The following is a 16,499-nucleotide window of genomic DNA, read 5'->3' as shown; positions in this document are numbered from 1 at the left end:
CCAGTTGCATCCACGTAGTTGCAAATGGCAAGATTTCATTCTTTTTGATTGCTGAGTAATACTCCATTGTATATACGTATACACCACATCTTCTTTATCCATTCATCCATCGATGGACATTTGGGCTGTTTCCATACATTCCATTTGGCTATTGTTGATAGTGCTGCTATAAACATGGGGGTGCATGTGTCCCTTCGAAACAGCATCCCTGTATCCCTTGGATAAATACCTTGTAGTGCAATTGCTGGGTCGTAGGGTAGTTCTATTTTTAGTTTTTTTAGGAACCTCCATCCTGTTTTCCAGAGTGGCTGCACCAGCTTGCATTCCCAGAGTTTTGATTTTTTTATACACATTTGAGAGCAGAACTGACACTTTCCCCTTTCTTCACAAGTCTGCCTCAGAATTACACGAACCTGGCCTTCTGGGTCAAACAAACATGACACTGTGCCTCACACCTTTTTTCATTCAGGGGCCCCCATCAAATGTGAGAAATACTTTAAGAGATATCAGTATGAGGGTCATCAGCTCATCCCTATCAGCATGAGACTTTCCTAATTTTAGTGTCTCAGAACACCTCAGCTCAGTGCAAACTGATACAATTGGTCATTCTACTAGTAGTCCCACATCTGAGGGAACAAAAAAGGAGGAAAGTAGAGACAGGAAGAGGGAAAGGAATAGAAGAGGAAGAGAGAACACAATGGAAAAGACAAAGGAAGTGTCAGTGGTGTATGTGGCTTTTGACGGCCCTCCGTGGGTGACCTGGTTTTTTGACTCTTCCTTTGAGTTTATTATGATTATGGGTATGATTACCACCAGCAGCTAGTGTAATAAAAGCTGATATTGTGAACATGTGTGCAATACCATGCCAGTGTTTTTTACAAGTACTATGTCATTTCTTTCCAACTATAATCCTATAATAGATAAATAGTATTATTTTCCCTAGAGTAAGAAGCCTGACTGAAGATTTAACTTGTTTTCTCTTGGGTCTATAAAGAAAGACACCAGAAAGTCATCTTGACTTTCCTAAGAGGATAAATTTTTGGAGTATTAAAAGTAGTTCTCTTCCCCTGAAGATAATCAGGGTAGCCGCAGTTAAGTGTGAGCCGATTGCTCTACTGTTCAGGAAAAGAACAAACCTTTTAGGGGGTGGGGGTCCCCTGAAGACAAGGCAGCTACCCTTAGAAGAATTGACTAGGAGAATTGACTCCCTGACCCCAGCATCCTTGGGGAAGGAAAGGGAGAGAACAGAGGTTTCAAATCTTCCCAGGAAAGGGCCTACCGAAATCTGAAGACCCATCCTGGATGGCTAGTCCAAAGTAGTGAGCTCTGTAACCCTGCAAGTTCATGCAGAGAATCACCCCTACCTGCACCAAGTCCTGAGGAAGCAAATCATCCTCCTAGAAAGATCCATGGTAGAGGACCTGGGAACCTGGATCTGCAGAAGCACCAGGTTTTATGGACTGTGTGGGACTGTCAACAGTGACACCATGTGGCAGTGAGAAGCAAAGGCAGGAACCTCCACTGTGCCTCAGGGCATGGGGGCCTTGAAGTGGGGTTTGCTCAGTGAGAGAACCACAGACCTGATGCAGCTGATCTCAAGACACTGAAATGGCTGGAGATTGCTGCATCAGGCTGCTCTATACTCTTTTCTTTTAAACCCACTTCCTTATTTCCTTAAGTGTTGAATTCAGAAAAGTGAGCAAGTTATATTACATGATGAGTGATGGCTGCTGTATTGAGTGGAAAAATGGAGGCTGAGGTCATTTGGAGGGGGTGGGGGATGGGATGCTTTTTTGCAAAATCAAACAAATTATTTCCAGTTTCCTCCCAAGAAACTTTTTTCCTTGATCCTGAGTTAGGCATTCTTATAAAGACCTGTTTTCCCAGTGTTAAGGTGCAATTGTGACTTCCTGTTGACTTGCTCTGGCTTCCCTCAGTGACTGTAAGCTTGTAGAAGGCAGGGACACTGTTTTGTCCACCATTATATCTCCACTGCCTTGTATGTATTGAAATCAAAGTGTTATTTTTATACCTAACCCATAACCCAGACTCAGAGAAGGTCTGGAAAGAATGAATCTTTTTACTTTGATGCCTGATGCTGTATTCTTTCTAGCTAGTGTCTTCTATTTGGAAGGCTGTAGACCTCTATCTTGAGGTCTGAACTTTAGTTTCAAGGTCAGGTCAAATAGGCTGCCGCCCTGAGCCAACACACCACCTGCCCTGGGCTAGTTGTTTGTGCTACCGACTTGACATTCTTTTCTTAGAAACTGTACTCAAAATGCAACCATGTGGCTTAATAAAAGTTTTCAAAAATGACACAGAAAAGAAATACTTTCAGATATTGTAAAATCACTTTTATTTTTTACCATATCCAACATTTCAGTGACCCATACATGACTGATTTAGGAGAAAAGATCTGGTTTTATGATTTTTCATGTCTTCTGTAGGGGTGAATATATTTTTTCCAAAGAACAGAGAAGGAAGCTGAATCATGAAATCATATGGTGAACATTGTCACAGCAGGAGTTGTCCCGAAGCTTAAAGGAAATAGTTTTCAGACATTCAAAAATATATACTTCTTTATGGGAAGGGAGAATAACCATTGGAAGTCTAGCCTTAGAGCCTATATGGAGAAAAAAATTAATATGTCAAATGTGAACTCACAGGTGATCACTTTATAATGGATTATGAAAATGAATTCAGAGATGTTTGGAGCCCTTAACCTGTGAAGGCAATTTAATGGAAGAACTCTAACTTCCACTTCTGGGGCTAGGTAAGCTGCTTGTCTGAGTTTATGACGTTTACACTCCTCTAGTGAGTTGAAGCCAGCTACTGACCCTTAATGGTGTCACCAAACTCAGCTCTGGGAGCCGGCACTCCAGAACCTCAGGTTAGGGGATCAGGGGAATGTGTAGGTAGGAATAGGTTCTGATTCCTATCTCTTTGTTTGGTACTCTCTTTGAAGTCCTCTGTGGACTAAAAAACTGGTTCCCACTTAGTCATGAAGAAACCATGAGAAATGAGTTGCATTTCTGAGATATTTCTATCTGTTCAGTCTGATGTTGAAAGCAAAGGGCTTTCTTTTGGGAGTGAGTGGACTGATTAAGCACACAGTAAGAAGCAAGAGGCCCTCTCATTAGCTGGACACTGAGACTGAAATTCTGGTGACTAGAATGAACTCAGAGGAGCTGAGCTTGTGGATGGATGAGAGACAAGGGACATGGGGGTCTGAAACACTGTTTTATGGGACTGTAGAACACAAAGGGTAATGTCTCTTCCTTTTTCCTCCCCCACTTTCCTCCCTTAGGAAACCCCAGGAGTAGAGGTTGCTTTCAAACAAATAGCTGTTTCCATTTAACAATTATGTGCATTGCATTTTTCTGCTTGCTGAACAGCAAACTGGCTTTCCTCCTCTTTGTTCTTCTCTTTCTGCCTATAGGGCAATTTCCGCCTCTCTATTTTGCAAGGCTGGTAGTTCAAATACAGTGCTATGGTGATTACACCCACTCCAAGAGCGACAATAATGATGACAAAGACGGTGGAGCTGATTCCTTCATCCAGGCCTGCCCAAGCACAGAAGACAGAGAATTGGGAGGGTCAAGAGGGCAAGAGAATCCCCCCCTCTCCGGCTTACCATGCCCACCTCTCAGTCTCACCCTTCCCTACCCACTGAAATTTTTCTTCTTTCCCTATTTGGGTAAGAATCCCAACCCCCTTGGGCATTTCCATCCTAGGCCTGGCAGCAGGAAAGCCACAGTCACCTCGAACGATGACAGCAATGTCTTTGCTGACAGAGCCCAGTTGGTTAGAGGCTGTGCAGCAGTAGGTTCCTGTGTGGTTCTGGGTTGCTTTCCGTGGCACTTCAAAGTTGAATATCACTCCATTCCAGGTACACACCAAGGTTGGAGTTGGGTTTCCCTTTGGGACGCAGGCAAGCAGCTGCTCTGTCCCTTTCACCCACGTCTGGTTGCCAGGGCAGTCAGATTCCTCTAACCGGGGCTTGTCTGGAAAAGAGAGTCCCCCAAGGAGCTGAGCTCAGTGTGCCACATTCCTTCCTCACTGAGATGCTTAGCTTCCTCTCCCCTAATCCGAAAGCTGTGTCCCTCCCACCTGACAGCTTTACTTCCCAAGGGAAGGAGCACTGTTCCCTGCTTTGGGGCACTCTTCTGTCTTCCATTTTCTAGGGGCAAGGAGTCAGAGATGCAGCAAAGGCATCTTAATGGATTCAGACTCAATGATCTGGCCTGTCCTATCAATGCTGGCTTCCCTGCTTCCCATCTTTGCTTCTCAGTGAGTGAGGAGATGGGTAGGGGCGAACCCAGAGATGAGGGATTTTCTACTTTTCAAAAACACAGATTTTTATATGAAAATTTCCCCCCTCAGCATAAAGTCCAACTATCACTTCCTGTGTTCTCAGCCATCAACCCTCAACTAATACCAGCTAATCACCCTGCATTCTCTTTTCCGTTCCCAGGTCCCCCTCATGTTTCTCTCAGCTTACTTTCCTGGGGATAATGTAAGCTTGGGGAGCTTTAATTTTATTTCACCCTTTGATGTTTTATTTTAATGAGAAAAATGTAGCAACTCTAATAATGAAGTTGCTGGCCAAGAACTCTGGAGATGAGAGACTAATAATAATCCTTGTTTTGACAAGAAAAATCAGGCCTCTACTCACATAAGACATGGAGCTGGACCGCAGTGGTTTTGCTCAACCGCTGACCCTGAACCTCCAAAGAGGCCTCACAGGAGAAATTTCGGCCGTTATCTTCCTCCCTGGTGGTAAGTAAAAGCCAGGCAGGTTCCCCAGGGGCAGGGAGATCTGGGGCTCCCTTAAGCCGAAGAGTAGGGCTGGGTGATGTTAACACATGCCCCAAACAGGTCACATTAATGTCTGTCCCTGCCAATGGGTATAATTCTTCTATCTCTAGGATTGGTGGAGGGAAGCCTGTAAGAAAAGGAAAGAGAGAATCAAACATTTTTCTCAAAATTCTCAGCCAGTTCTATACTCTTGCTTCTGATGGTATGGTATCTAGGCAGATAAGACAGGGAAAACTTTGGATACCCTACTGCTTCTGTGCTGAATGGCAAGAGCAGTGAGATTTGGGAATTTGAGAGCTCTTCTTATGACAAATGCGGTGTCCATACGTTTGGCTATTGCCTCTGTGGCAAGGACAGCAAGATGGCTTTTCATCTTATAAATTTCCTCCCCACCTCAAAAAGTTGTTCCCAGAAACAAGCTGAAGGACCTATAATCACTCTGTAAGTAAGATGGCCACAAGAAACGGTGAAGGCTGAACACAACTACTGTCTCAATGCATGTCTCCAACCTGCCTGCACTCATCAGAGAAAGATCACATGAGAGTGTCCCGAGGAAAGGTTAATAGGGATATTTGCAGTGGAACCACCAAGGATTTACTGTGGAAGTTTCAGTGGCAGAGAACCCTCGTGAGGAAGGGAAGAGGCAGCTCACTTACTATAGACATGCACTGGCTCTCTTGTTTTCTGTTCCATTGGACCCAGAGATACAAGGCAAGACAGCTCCTGATCACCAGTCTCCATGGCCCGAACTGTGGCATTGGCCCATGCTGTGTCTCCCTTCCAGGAGACAAACAGGCTCAGCTCTTGGTCTCCCAGGAACATGTGGAACATTACCTCTCTGGCGGGGAACACCCTAGCCAACTCGCAGCTCACAGCCTCTGCCATCCCAATCTCCAAAAGTGAGGAGACCCAGATTTGGGGACTCTGAGAGAATTCTGCCAAAAAATGAAGAAAAGGAAAGAAAGGAGAAAAGCCATGATAAATCATGTGCTATATAGGACCCCACAATTTAGGAAGGGAGTGTGGCTTAAAGCTCTCTGTCTCCCAGGGTAAGATTACAGCCCAGGTAGAGATGGGGCTCAATTACTCTCACACCCTAATCCTAAACTCTGTGGGAACTTAGTCCCAAAAGGCCAAGGTAAGATAAAGAAACTGAGCCTCAGGATCCTTCCATACCTGGACTCTGACTCACCAAAGATCCGGAGTACCTTGATGGCTGAGCTACTGTGAAAGAGCCCTCCACCATGTGAACTCAAGTCCAGTTCTGCACGGCAGGAGAAATTGCACCTATCATCTTCCCTTTGGGCTTTGACATTGATGGTGATCTCAGCTCTTTGGGAGGCCACAGCCAAGTTCATAAAGTCCTTTCTGTGTAGTTCCTGGTTACCCTGGAGAAGGGTAAGGGTGAGGTTCTCCAGGGGTGCTACACTGGGCACATGGCACTTCACTGTGAAGGCTTCATCCATGGCTACCCATGCCGGCTGCAGCTCCAGGATCACCTGCTCGGGTGGCTCTTTAAGAGAAAAAGGTGGGCTTGATGAGAGAAGGCTACTCACCTCTCCAGAAAGAAATGGTATAGGACAGAAAGCTGGTGATACAAGGTGACCGTTACTCTTAAACCATCCGATCAACCGTGTCAGCTTTCTGCCAACCCTGCCCTACATAAGACAAGTCAGTCTTCTGGCTCTTCTTCTGCCCATCAAAGGTGGCTAAAGTCATAGCCAAGAAATGTGACTGTTGAGGGGCAGGTCCCTTGCGTTGACTGTTGCTGCCATTCTGGAGAACTTTTATCTCTTACCAGAGGTGCTTCAGAGGCATGAGCAGCTTCTGAGGAGCTCCTTAGCATCACACAAAAACTACACCCTAGTCTACCAAGCTTTTACCCCAAAGAGATCACACTTACTCTTACGGCAATATCCTTGCCAATGCTATTTGCCCACCTGAAAGATCTTCCTCACCCATGCCCTTCACTTCAAATCCTTACCATTCTGCAGGAGTGAAGCTCAAGAGCCTCCTTTTCCATGGAGACAGAGACCCTCCTTTTTCCAGTCCCTATTTATTCTAAGAACTTGTGCCAAATAATTTAGCACAAATTGTATACTTTTTTGATCATTTATAAGCTGGCATTATTAGTATATGCCTCCTATACCTGAACATATTCTCAAGCACGATGTCTGGATGCCCTCTGTGGTCTGCTCCTAATTTAAAATCCTTCACCAAAGGGAAATAGAAGTAATTGGCTCTAGAATTCCTGCAGTATAACAGAAATCTCTACTAAGGGCCCAAATTGTCTCCCCCAAAAGAAATCTCTAATTTTTCCCTAAATAAGACATAGTCATGTTCCCCCAGTCTTCCCTTCCTCCTCAGTCCTACTCACGATACACAGTGATGTCAAGGCTTGTGTCCTTTTGGATCCCTGCACAAGAGAAGAAGCACTGCAGAACAGAATTCTCTGTGACATCCTCCAGAAGAAACTCCTTCCACTGAGGTCCTCTGTCCACCTGGGTTTTCTTTAAGTAAGTCTCAATTCCACTGGGTCCTGGGTCTGGACAGGTAGTGCTGCAGTTGATCATTAGGGACTGTCCAAGCTTTACCAGGGCCTGATCTGGCCAAACGGAAACCTCAAATATCTCTTCAGTTGCTCCTGAAATGATCAACCACACATATATGCCAAAGACTTTGGTGAGGACCACAAGACCCTAGTCTATCAAGAAGGCCTAGTCTATCAATTTGTAGGTTAGAAATAGGAAACCTACCCTGAAGAAAAAGTTACAAAGAACCAGACAAGAAAAAGACCCTTAATGAACAGGTAGAACCCTGATTCCACCATTCCCTGCATTCATTATCTTTCCAGTAATCTTGGTTTCTCCATTAGTGTCACCTTGGAAACTACAGAGTTGTTAAAACTCATGCCAAGGAAACCATTCTCTTCCTAAGCTTCCAGATGTCTTAGAAGCTCCCAGGACTGGCTGCTGAGGGCCCTCAAGGGCTTAGTAGGCCCTAGAGAAAAGAGCTCTGTGCTTACACCTCAAATCAGTGTTTCTCTGAAATTATGGTCTAAGAATTGCCTTCACCAAAATCACCTGGAATGCTTGTAAAACTACAGACTCTAGCTCCACCTCAGACTGAATGATTAAGCACTTGTGAAGGTGGGATGTGGAAATATGCAGTGAACAGAACGAGCACTCCTGATGATCCTTATGCACGCTGAATTATGAACCCACTAGCCTAAAGGTGACTCCTAGGGTCATTCATTTCCCAGAATTTTTCACCGCTTCTCAAAATAAGACTATTCCTTTTTTGCTTTGGTACTAAGGCAACATGTTTTTGGATGCTTAAGAGTTTAGTCTGTTAGGGAAATCTCAGGTGCAATGAGAGAGACATCAGGTAAAACTTTCAGATGCCTTAGGTAGGTGAGAGGCACAGTGTCCTGGAAGCTTCCCCACAGGTCCCCTTTAGCTACTCCACGTCCACCATCTGTTTCGTCTACCAAACACCGGGCCCTTCTAGGAATACACAACTCATGTGGCAGTGTTACCCACTGAGGCTCCAGTTCCTTTCTTGCCGTCTGGAGCGCTCGCTCCTCACAATTAAGCTATGGGTCCTCTCCTATCAAGGCGCTGTTGCAACTTCATGACACAAAAGGTGGCAACAAAGAAGTAAAAATATCCCTAAGAACAGAAAACTAGGACAGTCCTGGGCTGGCAGGGGGCCAAAGAGAGAAGGCATATTTCTTAGGGGAGAGTTTTCTCTGATGGTTTGTTCTCCTGTTCCTCAATTTGGGTTCCCCAATTATAAGCTAGAGACACCTACAGATTCTATGTCCTAATGATCCAAAAATAGGAATCTCTCCCAAGGGTCCAGACAAATGAATAGTATATTTTTGCCCCATTCAGTACTTCTTATGCTCTTACTGACCAGCCACCTGCACTTTGGCACATACTGACTAAAGAAACTATCACAAATAGCCTTACCTGGGCCAGGGTTCAAGGCCAGCAGGGCCCAGACACAAAACAGTAGCATTTCCATCCTTGTGAGAAGGGCCAAAAGCTGGAGAGAAAGGAGAAAACAGTGCTGGAGAAAAGTGACCAAAGAAAGTAAAAAGGATATAGAGAACTATTTCTTTGGTATTGCTAAAGATCAAACCCTTTCCTGACACCTTGAATAGTCTGGAGAAATTATAGCAAGAGTAACAGTGGTATGGTGTGGATGTACTAAAAGGACGTAGCAAGGGGCACGTGGCGTGGGTGGCTCAGTTGAGCTTCCAAGTTTTGGTGTCGGCTCAGGTCAGGATCTCGCGGTTTGTGGGTTCGAGTCCCATGTTGGGCTCTGTGCTGGTGATGCAGAGCCTGCTTGGGATTATCTCTCCCTCTCTCCGCCCCTCCCCACTCGTGCTGTCTCTGTCTCAAAATAAATAAAAACTTCTTAAAAATATACAAAAAAAAAAATTAAAGGACATAGGAAAATAGTAGGGGATATTAGATTAAGTGAGATTCCTGTATATGTCTGTGTCGCAGTTATCTGTTTACATATTTGTCTCCATCTACTTGAGTCAGTAGAAGGCTATTAGCATGGAAACATGAAAAACGAAGTTTGGAGAGATGTAATCAATGTTTATCTAGCACTGTCCAGTGGGAAATGACCGTGAATCTAGAAAACATGGTCACAAGAGTCCTGTTCTCTGATGTAAGGGAGAAATGTTTCATCAGGGCTCTGTTCGTGACCTCTATGAGATATCCCTCAAGATAATCCATCTCTCTCTGCTCTGCCTCCATGTTCACCAAGCAACCTTTGGATTATTTCGTTGGCTGAGTTAAATCCTAATTGTCCACCTCTCTTTTCTCCACCGATCTGTACCAAGTTTTTTTTCTTTTAAAGCCCCCCACTGAAGCTAATTTATTCTAAGAAAGGTTTCTTAACTAATCCTGTCCCTCTTCACAACCCCTCACAACAGATTGTCTGCACCTCCCTTTACACCAAATGTGATTTCTGAAGCTGCATGTTAAAATGCAATTCACTTTAGTGAATTATTTTTAATGATGAATTCATTACTATGCTAGAAATTCCCTGAGGACAAGAGACTATATTTATCTTGCATCTCCACCTCCTAGCACAGCGCCTGGCATGTTATGGATATCCCACGAAGTGGATGACTACCCTCTAATTCTGTAGTATTTGAATTTTCATACATTGGGTTTTACACAGGTGTACCTTTACTTATATTCTGGTCTGAAAGAGCATATAAGGGTTTTTTTTGGTCTTTTTTATACATGCATAAGATAACAGGCATATCAAAATTTATATTTCCAAGTGAATGTTACTCTTTGAATACTTTGGGAGGCTATAAATTTATTCCAGTAATGACACCATTATTCAAAACTTTTTTTTGAAATGATTTAGAGCTGGCTTGTAAGCTACACAAGAAAAATCAGTCTATTAAACTATTTTGTTATTCTTTGAGGAAAAAATGATATGACTCAGACACCTTATTCACCAGATTTAGCTCTGAGTGCCTTAACATCTCTTTCCAAGGAAGATCTCCTATCAACTGAAGACATTCCTAAGTACCCCAGACTTTGAAGGAATTTCAAAATAAGAGTTTTAAGTAATAACAGCTGTTTGAAAAAGTACAAAAGCCCTGAGTGGAATTGCTTATATTCATACATTATTTCAGCAAACAATTATTGAGCACCTACAATATTCCAGGCTCTTAGAAAGGTATAGAAGTTACCAGGATTTATCCCATGACAATAGGAATCCCTGGAAGTTAGTGGGAAAGACAAATGTAAATAAAAATAACAATATTATTCCAAGTGTTACTATAAAAATGGGGGGGGGGTGACAGTAAAGTGAGAATTAAATGACTAAATTCAAGCCAAGTGTTTATCCCAACTCCTGGCACATAAGACTTCAATATGTTAGTGATGACGGTGATTGTGCCACTGCTACTGATAATGATAAATTGATCCAGGAGCATTGAGGAGGGAATCATTACTTCTCTCTGAAGGAGCTGAGGTTTCTCAGGTCTCCTTTGAACTGCATTTTCTATTATGACTGGAAGTTTATTAAGGGATGAGGTGATACGGAGAGGAGGTCAGGTCAGACTTATTTGAGAAAATTCAAGAAGTTCAGTATGGGTAGCATACAGGAAAAAGGACTGTGGGATAAAGAAGTAGGTATACAATTGGGTCAGTAAGCAGGAATTTACAGAGCTTTTAAAGCAGGGGGGTGAGATAATCAGCTTTATTTTTCAAAATGACAACACTGGCAGTGTGTGGAAAAAGAAAGATGGAAGAAAAGACTGATGGCCACGAGATCTGGTAGAAGGTGACTGCGGTAATCTAAGGGAGATCCAAGGGGGCCTGAAGGCATTAGTGACTGCAGAATTTTTATATAGAGGATATTCAGGGGGATCTCTGTCTGGTTGAAAATGGGGGTTAGAGGTTATGTTTGCATAGTAAACATACTTGTTTTACTTAAAAGCGTATGTTACAGATTAATAAAATAGCAGTGTTCTACATATTTTTTCACATCTTGCATAATATTTAGAATATATCAGTTATTCGTGTCTACTTTTATTTTAAAAGCATCAAGGGGAGGGGCGCCTGGGTGGCGCAGTCGGTTAAGCGTCCGACTTCAGCCAGGTCACGATCTCGCGGTCCGTGAGTTCGAGCCCCGCGTCAGGCTCTGGGCTGATGGCTCGGAGCCTGGAGCCTGTTTCCGATTCTGTGTCTCCCTCTCTCTCTGCCCCTCCCCCGTTCATGCTCTGTCTCTCTCTCTCTGTCCCAAAAATAAATTAAAAAAAAGTTGAAAAAAAAAATTTTAAAAAATAAAAAATAAAAGCATCAAGGGGAGGATAGAGGAAAATGGCATCCCCACTGTTTGAAGGGCATGCATAACATTCATTTAGCTATATAATTTTTTAAAAATATCAGTCACGTTGGACACTGTAGAATCCCAATTACTGTTGAATTCGTTGAGGTAAAGTGCTCTCTTCCTAACACCCATTCCAAGCTAGGCACTTACTACGGATCTGTATCTCACTTCATTGACTCTTTTCTCCACCACATCTTGTCTAATAGCTTCTAACATTTAGTAACCATATACAGTACTATGTTCCAGGCACTACACTGACTGGCTTACTTTGGTTATCTCATAGCAATCTTATGATAATTGCCACTTTTACAGATGAGGAGATGGAGACTGGAAGAGGTAAAGTAACTTACCCCAAATCACACAACTAATTAAGAGGTGCAGCCAGCATTCAAACCCAGGCATCTTTACTGCTGGGCAATTCTTACTACTTCACTGCTTCTTTATATTCAGTGACCCTAGATTATCTGTGCTTCGATGGGGCCACTGTGCCACAAACAGTCCTGCATAGTGGTTAATCCAAGAGCTCCGGTTCATTCATCTCTCCTTAGCTTGCTGATGGTACCTTTCTCTGCAAACCTAATCTTGCCGTGAATTAATCTTACAGATTATATTCTCCTAGAGCCTTGGCTAAAAAAGATTTCCCATCTTTGATCTCTATAAGCCAACCTGGGTGGTTTTCCCTTGTGGTTGCCACTAGTACATGCCACATAGATATAAGAAAATGGAGGGGGGGCGGGGTCGTGCTGATTCTTGTTGTTTTCATTCTGGGATACTGACAATACTTTGTTTGTTCTATGTTGTTCCAAGTGCCCTCTCCCCGCCCAACTATCCTCACAGCTGTTAAGAGTTCATCCTTGGGGGAGCCTGCGTTGCTCAGTCGATTAAGTGTGGGACTTCTGCTCAGGTCATGATCTCACAGCTGATGAGTTTGAGCCCCATGTCAGGCTCTGTGCTGACAGCTCAGAGCCTGGAGCCTGCCTTGAATTCTGTGTCTCCCTGTCTCTGAACCTCTCCTGCTTGTGCTCTGTCTCTCTCTCAAAAATAAACGTTAAAAAAAAAAAAGTTCATCCTTGTTTTCACGTAGCATGTTACGATCAGGTACTGAAACATGACGTTTTTTTATTCATTCATTTTCTTTTAATTTTTTTAACGTTTAATTATGATTGAGAGACAGAGAGAGCCAGAGCATGAGTAGGGGAGGGGTCGAGAGACGGGGAGACACAGAATGTGAAGGAGGCTCCAAGGTCTGAGCGGTCAGCACAGAGCCTGACGCGGGGCTCGAACTCACAAACTATGAGATCATGACCTGAGTTGAAGTCTGACGCTCAACCGACTGAACCACCCAGGTGCCCCTTATTCGTTCATTTTCTTACAAAGCAAGCAGCATCCCTAAGAGGAAATGAATTTTTAAATCTTTTTTAACTCCTTTGGCTTACTTGCTCTGTAGTATTATATGCCAAATGAAAGGTTTAAAGTGTCTGAAATCCTAGGCCTCTAATCCAGCCACTGAAGGGTTGCAGGGAGGGCGTAGGCAGGTGAGGGGAGGACGGCACACGCCGACATGCCCTTGGGATGGCTTTGGCTGTGGAGCGCACCTGGCCTTCCAGTCCGAATCTGGGGCGCTCCCAGGGTGCCCTGCAATTTCTCATACATCCGGGAGTCACATCCCACCCTCTGCATGGTCTTCTCCCTCAAATTCCCTGGAATTCGCTTCCTCCTCGCGGAACACTCCCCCCAGGTGAGCGTACGTTCGTGATCAGGGCTCAGCACGAGCACCCCCGTGTCCTCCCCCCATAGTGCCCGGGCCGCTGCCCGCCAGCCCCACGCTACTGCTTTCGGGACGCGCACCTCCCTGACACCTCGCTTGTCAGGCCGGCGGGTCTACCTCCCCTGCCGGACTGTCAGCCCCGGGAGGGCAGGGCATCCACACCTCGACCCGACACAACAGCTACAAAGACTCGAGGGCAGGACCGAGCCCGGCGCTCGGACGCGGAGCGCAACGCCCGTTCCCGCTCGGAAGGAGTCTCCCGTCTGGCCTGCACACAGTGTGGCTCTCACGCTCTCGGCCCCACAGGCCGGGAAGGGCTTCAGAGGCGGATGGTATTTAAAACGTGAAAGGTATGTGGAAAAACCACTCCAGCGAGTGCCCCTCTGGGTTTCCGGCCCACTGCCGCGTGACAAGGCGAAGCCCGTCACACGAGGTCAGGCCTCTGCAGACCTGACGGAAAAAGCCAGGAGGAGACACCGGCATGAACCTAAGCACACAAAGCAAGACCTAAATCCTCACGGAGGGCCGCTCCTCGCCGCTCCTGTCACTCCTAGGATAGCTAGACCGCTCAGCTGCCTCGCCCGCGCTGTTCTCAGAAACTTGCCACGCGCTCAGACCGTTTGGTAGGCAGCGCCAGGCGGGGGCGCGCGCGCGAGCTTCTGGCCGGAGGATTTCCTGATCTGCCCAGAAACTCGTGACGTTTACCCAGAAGCTTAGCAAGGGTTGGCCGAGGCCAATGGGGCGGACCAGGAAGCTGAACTCACAGGAGGGGGTTGCAAGGGAAAATGAAGGTAGAGAAGCCTGTGTCTCGCTTGGTAGAGAGCTCATGTTTGATTCAAGATAATAGGTACTAAGCAAAACAAAGTGAACACAAAAGAGTAAGGGTTGTTGTAGGAAATAATGGCTCTGTTAGAAAAACAAAGGGTTGTCCGCCCCTGTGCCTATTCGTTGCGTGACGCGGCCTGAGCCTGTGCGAAGTCGCGCGCGGAAGCTGGCTGCGCGCGCAGCTGCGTTCCCGTGTTGGGCCGCGCAGGTTGGCGTTGGGTGTCGGTTTCTCAGTTGCTCAAAAATCTAGCTGGCGTCGCTCTCGGCTCTTCCTGGGTGGCCTGGCAAGTTGGTTCCACGGGACTTTTTGCCAGTATCAAAAAGACTTTTTTGTACACCCCCGTTTCTCCACATACAAGTAACACGCTTGAGTAAACGAGCATTCCCTTCCTCACTTCCTACCAAACGTGCCTGCGCTCTTGCTCCCCCGCCCAGCAGCTATCAATAGCCATAAAAATGGGGGTGAGTAAATCCTCCGTTGTGTCTCTCCACCCCGGACCCCTTTCCACCGCTTTCGTGGCAAACATCTTCGGAGGGTCGTTTCTCAGAACGCTTTTCCGGCGCCCAGGTCGGGCCATTCTCATGGGCATCCTGTTGTGTCCTTGTCTCCCACAGTCCTTGGCTGACCGTGAGCCATGGGCTGAGCTCCTTGGTGCAGTGAAATTTGAGGATTTGGGAGTTTTCAGGGGACCAATTACGTGCATTCCCTATCTCATTTACTGTAACTCCTTTGAGGAGGCGCTACTATTACCTCTTTTGTGGAAGAGGGTTTATTTCTTTTAGATTATGAGTGAGTGACTTCTTGTCCAAGAAGGGCAGCTGCCTTTCTTGTACCCTAGTTGTACCAATGCTTTGTCGTCTTCCATACTGACATTTTGGGGGAGAATGTCACCTGGAATAGAGGCTTTGGGGCCAGACCAACTGGTCTATGAATTCCTCTACGATGTCTTAACTAACTTTGACACTATGGGAAAGTTACATAACTTCTAGTTCTTCTGTTAAAAGGAATGACATTTAGTTTATGTATTTGAAAGTGCCTGCCATTGTTTTTGACACTACATCGGTGTTTGATAAATGATAGTCTGTCTTCCTTTTGTGATCACAGGAAAGGCCTTTCCTGACGACTCCCCACTAAAACTGCCAGGCTTTATTTGAGTCTAGTTTATAGGACCTATCAGAGTAACCCCTTCAGGCTACCCGCATTTCTCTTTTATGGCTTCGAATGGTTTTGCTCACTTATGTTAAATATTTCTGCATAGTGATACCAAATCAACATCATAATTACCGCTTGCTAGAAACCAAAATCTCTGTGCTTATGCTTAGTGGGATTTTTTCAGCTGCTTGTTTTTAGGAGGTGCCTTTGAACGTCGTTTTCTATTTTGTCATATGCTTGTATTTTTAATGTCCTTTTCCCAATTCCTGAATGGTGTATCAACCTTAACTTTGATTTCTTCAGTGGAAATATTAAATTTTAATATTGTAAAGGCTGCTAATATAATCCCATCTAATAAAAATAGCTGTATCATATAAAAATGGTTTTTAAAAATTTACGGTAATTTTATAAATTGGCCAGTGAATTGAATCTTGGCAAATGGGCTTGCTCCAGTTGACCCATTTCTTTATGTGGATGGTACTTTCCTAGGGAAGTTGAGAAGTTGTTCCTTCAAATGGATAATTGCTTTGGCCTGGGTCAAAGTTATGACTGTGGGAACGGGTTATAGTAGTAGTGAGTTTGAACCTGACAAAAGCAAGAGAAACTGCAGCTAGAGGGGCGTCGTCTTCTGAAGTGGCACCTCCCTTTTGACTGCTTTACTTGGTTTCTGGGCTCCCCAGATCTGCTACTTCCCTGATCCCTCAAGACTCTTTTTCTCCCTTACCTGTTTTTTACTCCTGGGGCTGTCAATGCCCAACTCAGAGGCACCTTGTTTATAGAAGCTAAACGGTTAGGTGGGATCAGTACAGTCTTTTTTTTTTTTTTTAATGTTTATTTATTTTTGAGACAGAGACAGAGCATGAGCGGGGGAGGGGCAGAGAGAGAGGGAGACACAGAATTCGAAGCAGGCTCCAGGCTCTGAGCCGTCAGCACGGAGCCCAACACGGGGCTCAAACTTGTCAACTGCGATATCGTGACCTGAACCGAAGTTGGATGCTCAACCGACTGAGCCACCCAGGCGCCCTAGGATCAGTACAGTCTTAACCAGAATTAGAAGAG

The 16,499-nt window shown here is 45.0% G+C and overlaps 2 protein-coding genes across 5 annotated transcripts in view; one reads left to right on the top strand and one right to left on the bottom strand.

The window, feature by feature from the left end:
- Window positions 1-2,332: 2,332 nt before the first annotated feature.
- LOC132687461 (intercellular adhesion molecule 1-like) lies at window positions 2,333-14,097 on the bottom strand. 3 transcript variants are annotated; one of them, XM_060645720.3, is made up of 8 exons: window positions 13,970-14,097; window positions 8,793-8,868; window positions 7,196-7,462; window positions 6,011-6,331; window positions 5,475-5,753; window positions 4,676-4,945; window positions 3,762-4,004; window positions 2,333-3,563 (listed from the first exon to the last, which is right to left on the bottom strand). In XM_060645720.3, the coding sequence occupies exons 2-8, from the start codon at window positions 8,845-8,847 to the stop codon at window positions 3,355-3,357; spliced, it is 1,644 nt and encodes a 547-aa protein (XP_060501703.2). In that variant the 5' UTR covers window positions 8,848-8,868; window positions 13,970-14,097; the 3' UTR covers window positions 2,333-3,354. The 3 variants fall into 3 exon arrangements, with proteins under 3 accessions (XP_060501703.2, XP_060501701.2, XP_060501704.2); XM_060645718.3 differs by having other exon boundaries at window positions 13,982-14,097; XM_060645721.2 differs by lacking the exon at window positions 13,970-14,097 and adding an exon at window positions 13,543-13,629.
- Window positions 13,718-16,499, top strand: part of SMARCD2 (SWI/SNF related BAF chromatin remodeling complex subunit D2) — a 21,400-nt gene continuing 18,618 nt past the window's right edge. For both annotated transcript variants that reach the window (XM_060645724.2, XM_060645723.2), the window contains exon 1: window positions 13,718-13,812. The gene's annotated coding sequence lies outside the window, so the exon portion shown is untranslated. The remainder of the gene's footprint in view (window positions 13,813-16,499) is intronic.

Source organism: Panthera onca, chromosome E1, assembly GCF_046562875.1.
Source record: "Panthera onca isolate mPanOnc1 chromosome E1, mPanOnc1 haplotype 2, whole genome shotgun sequence".
Lineage (NCBI taxonomy): Eukaryota > Metazoa > Chordata > Mammalia > Carnivora > Felidae > Panthera > Panthera onca.
Note: the sequence above shows the minus strand (reverse complement) of the source record. Positions and strands in the feature narration are given on the sequence as shown.

Excerpts from the sequence above, each read along its gene's own strand:
- LOC132687461 (XM_060645720.3), bottom strand. The coding sequence starts at position 8,847 with ATGGAAATGCTACTGTTTTGTGTCTGGGCCCTGCTGGCCTTGAACCCT. Across the intron at positions 5,754-6,010 it reads CAAGGTACTCCGGATCTTTG|AATTCTCTCAGAGTCCCCAA; the intron begins GTGAGTCAGAGT and ends ATTTTTTGGCAG. Across the intron at positions 4,946-5,474 it reads AGAGCCAGTGCATGTCTATA|GCTTCCCTCCACCAATCCTA; the intron begins GTAAGTGAGCTG and ends CTTTTCTTACAG.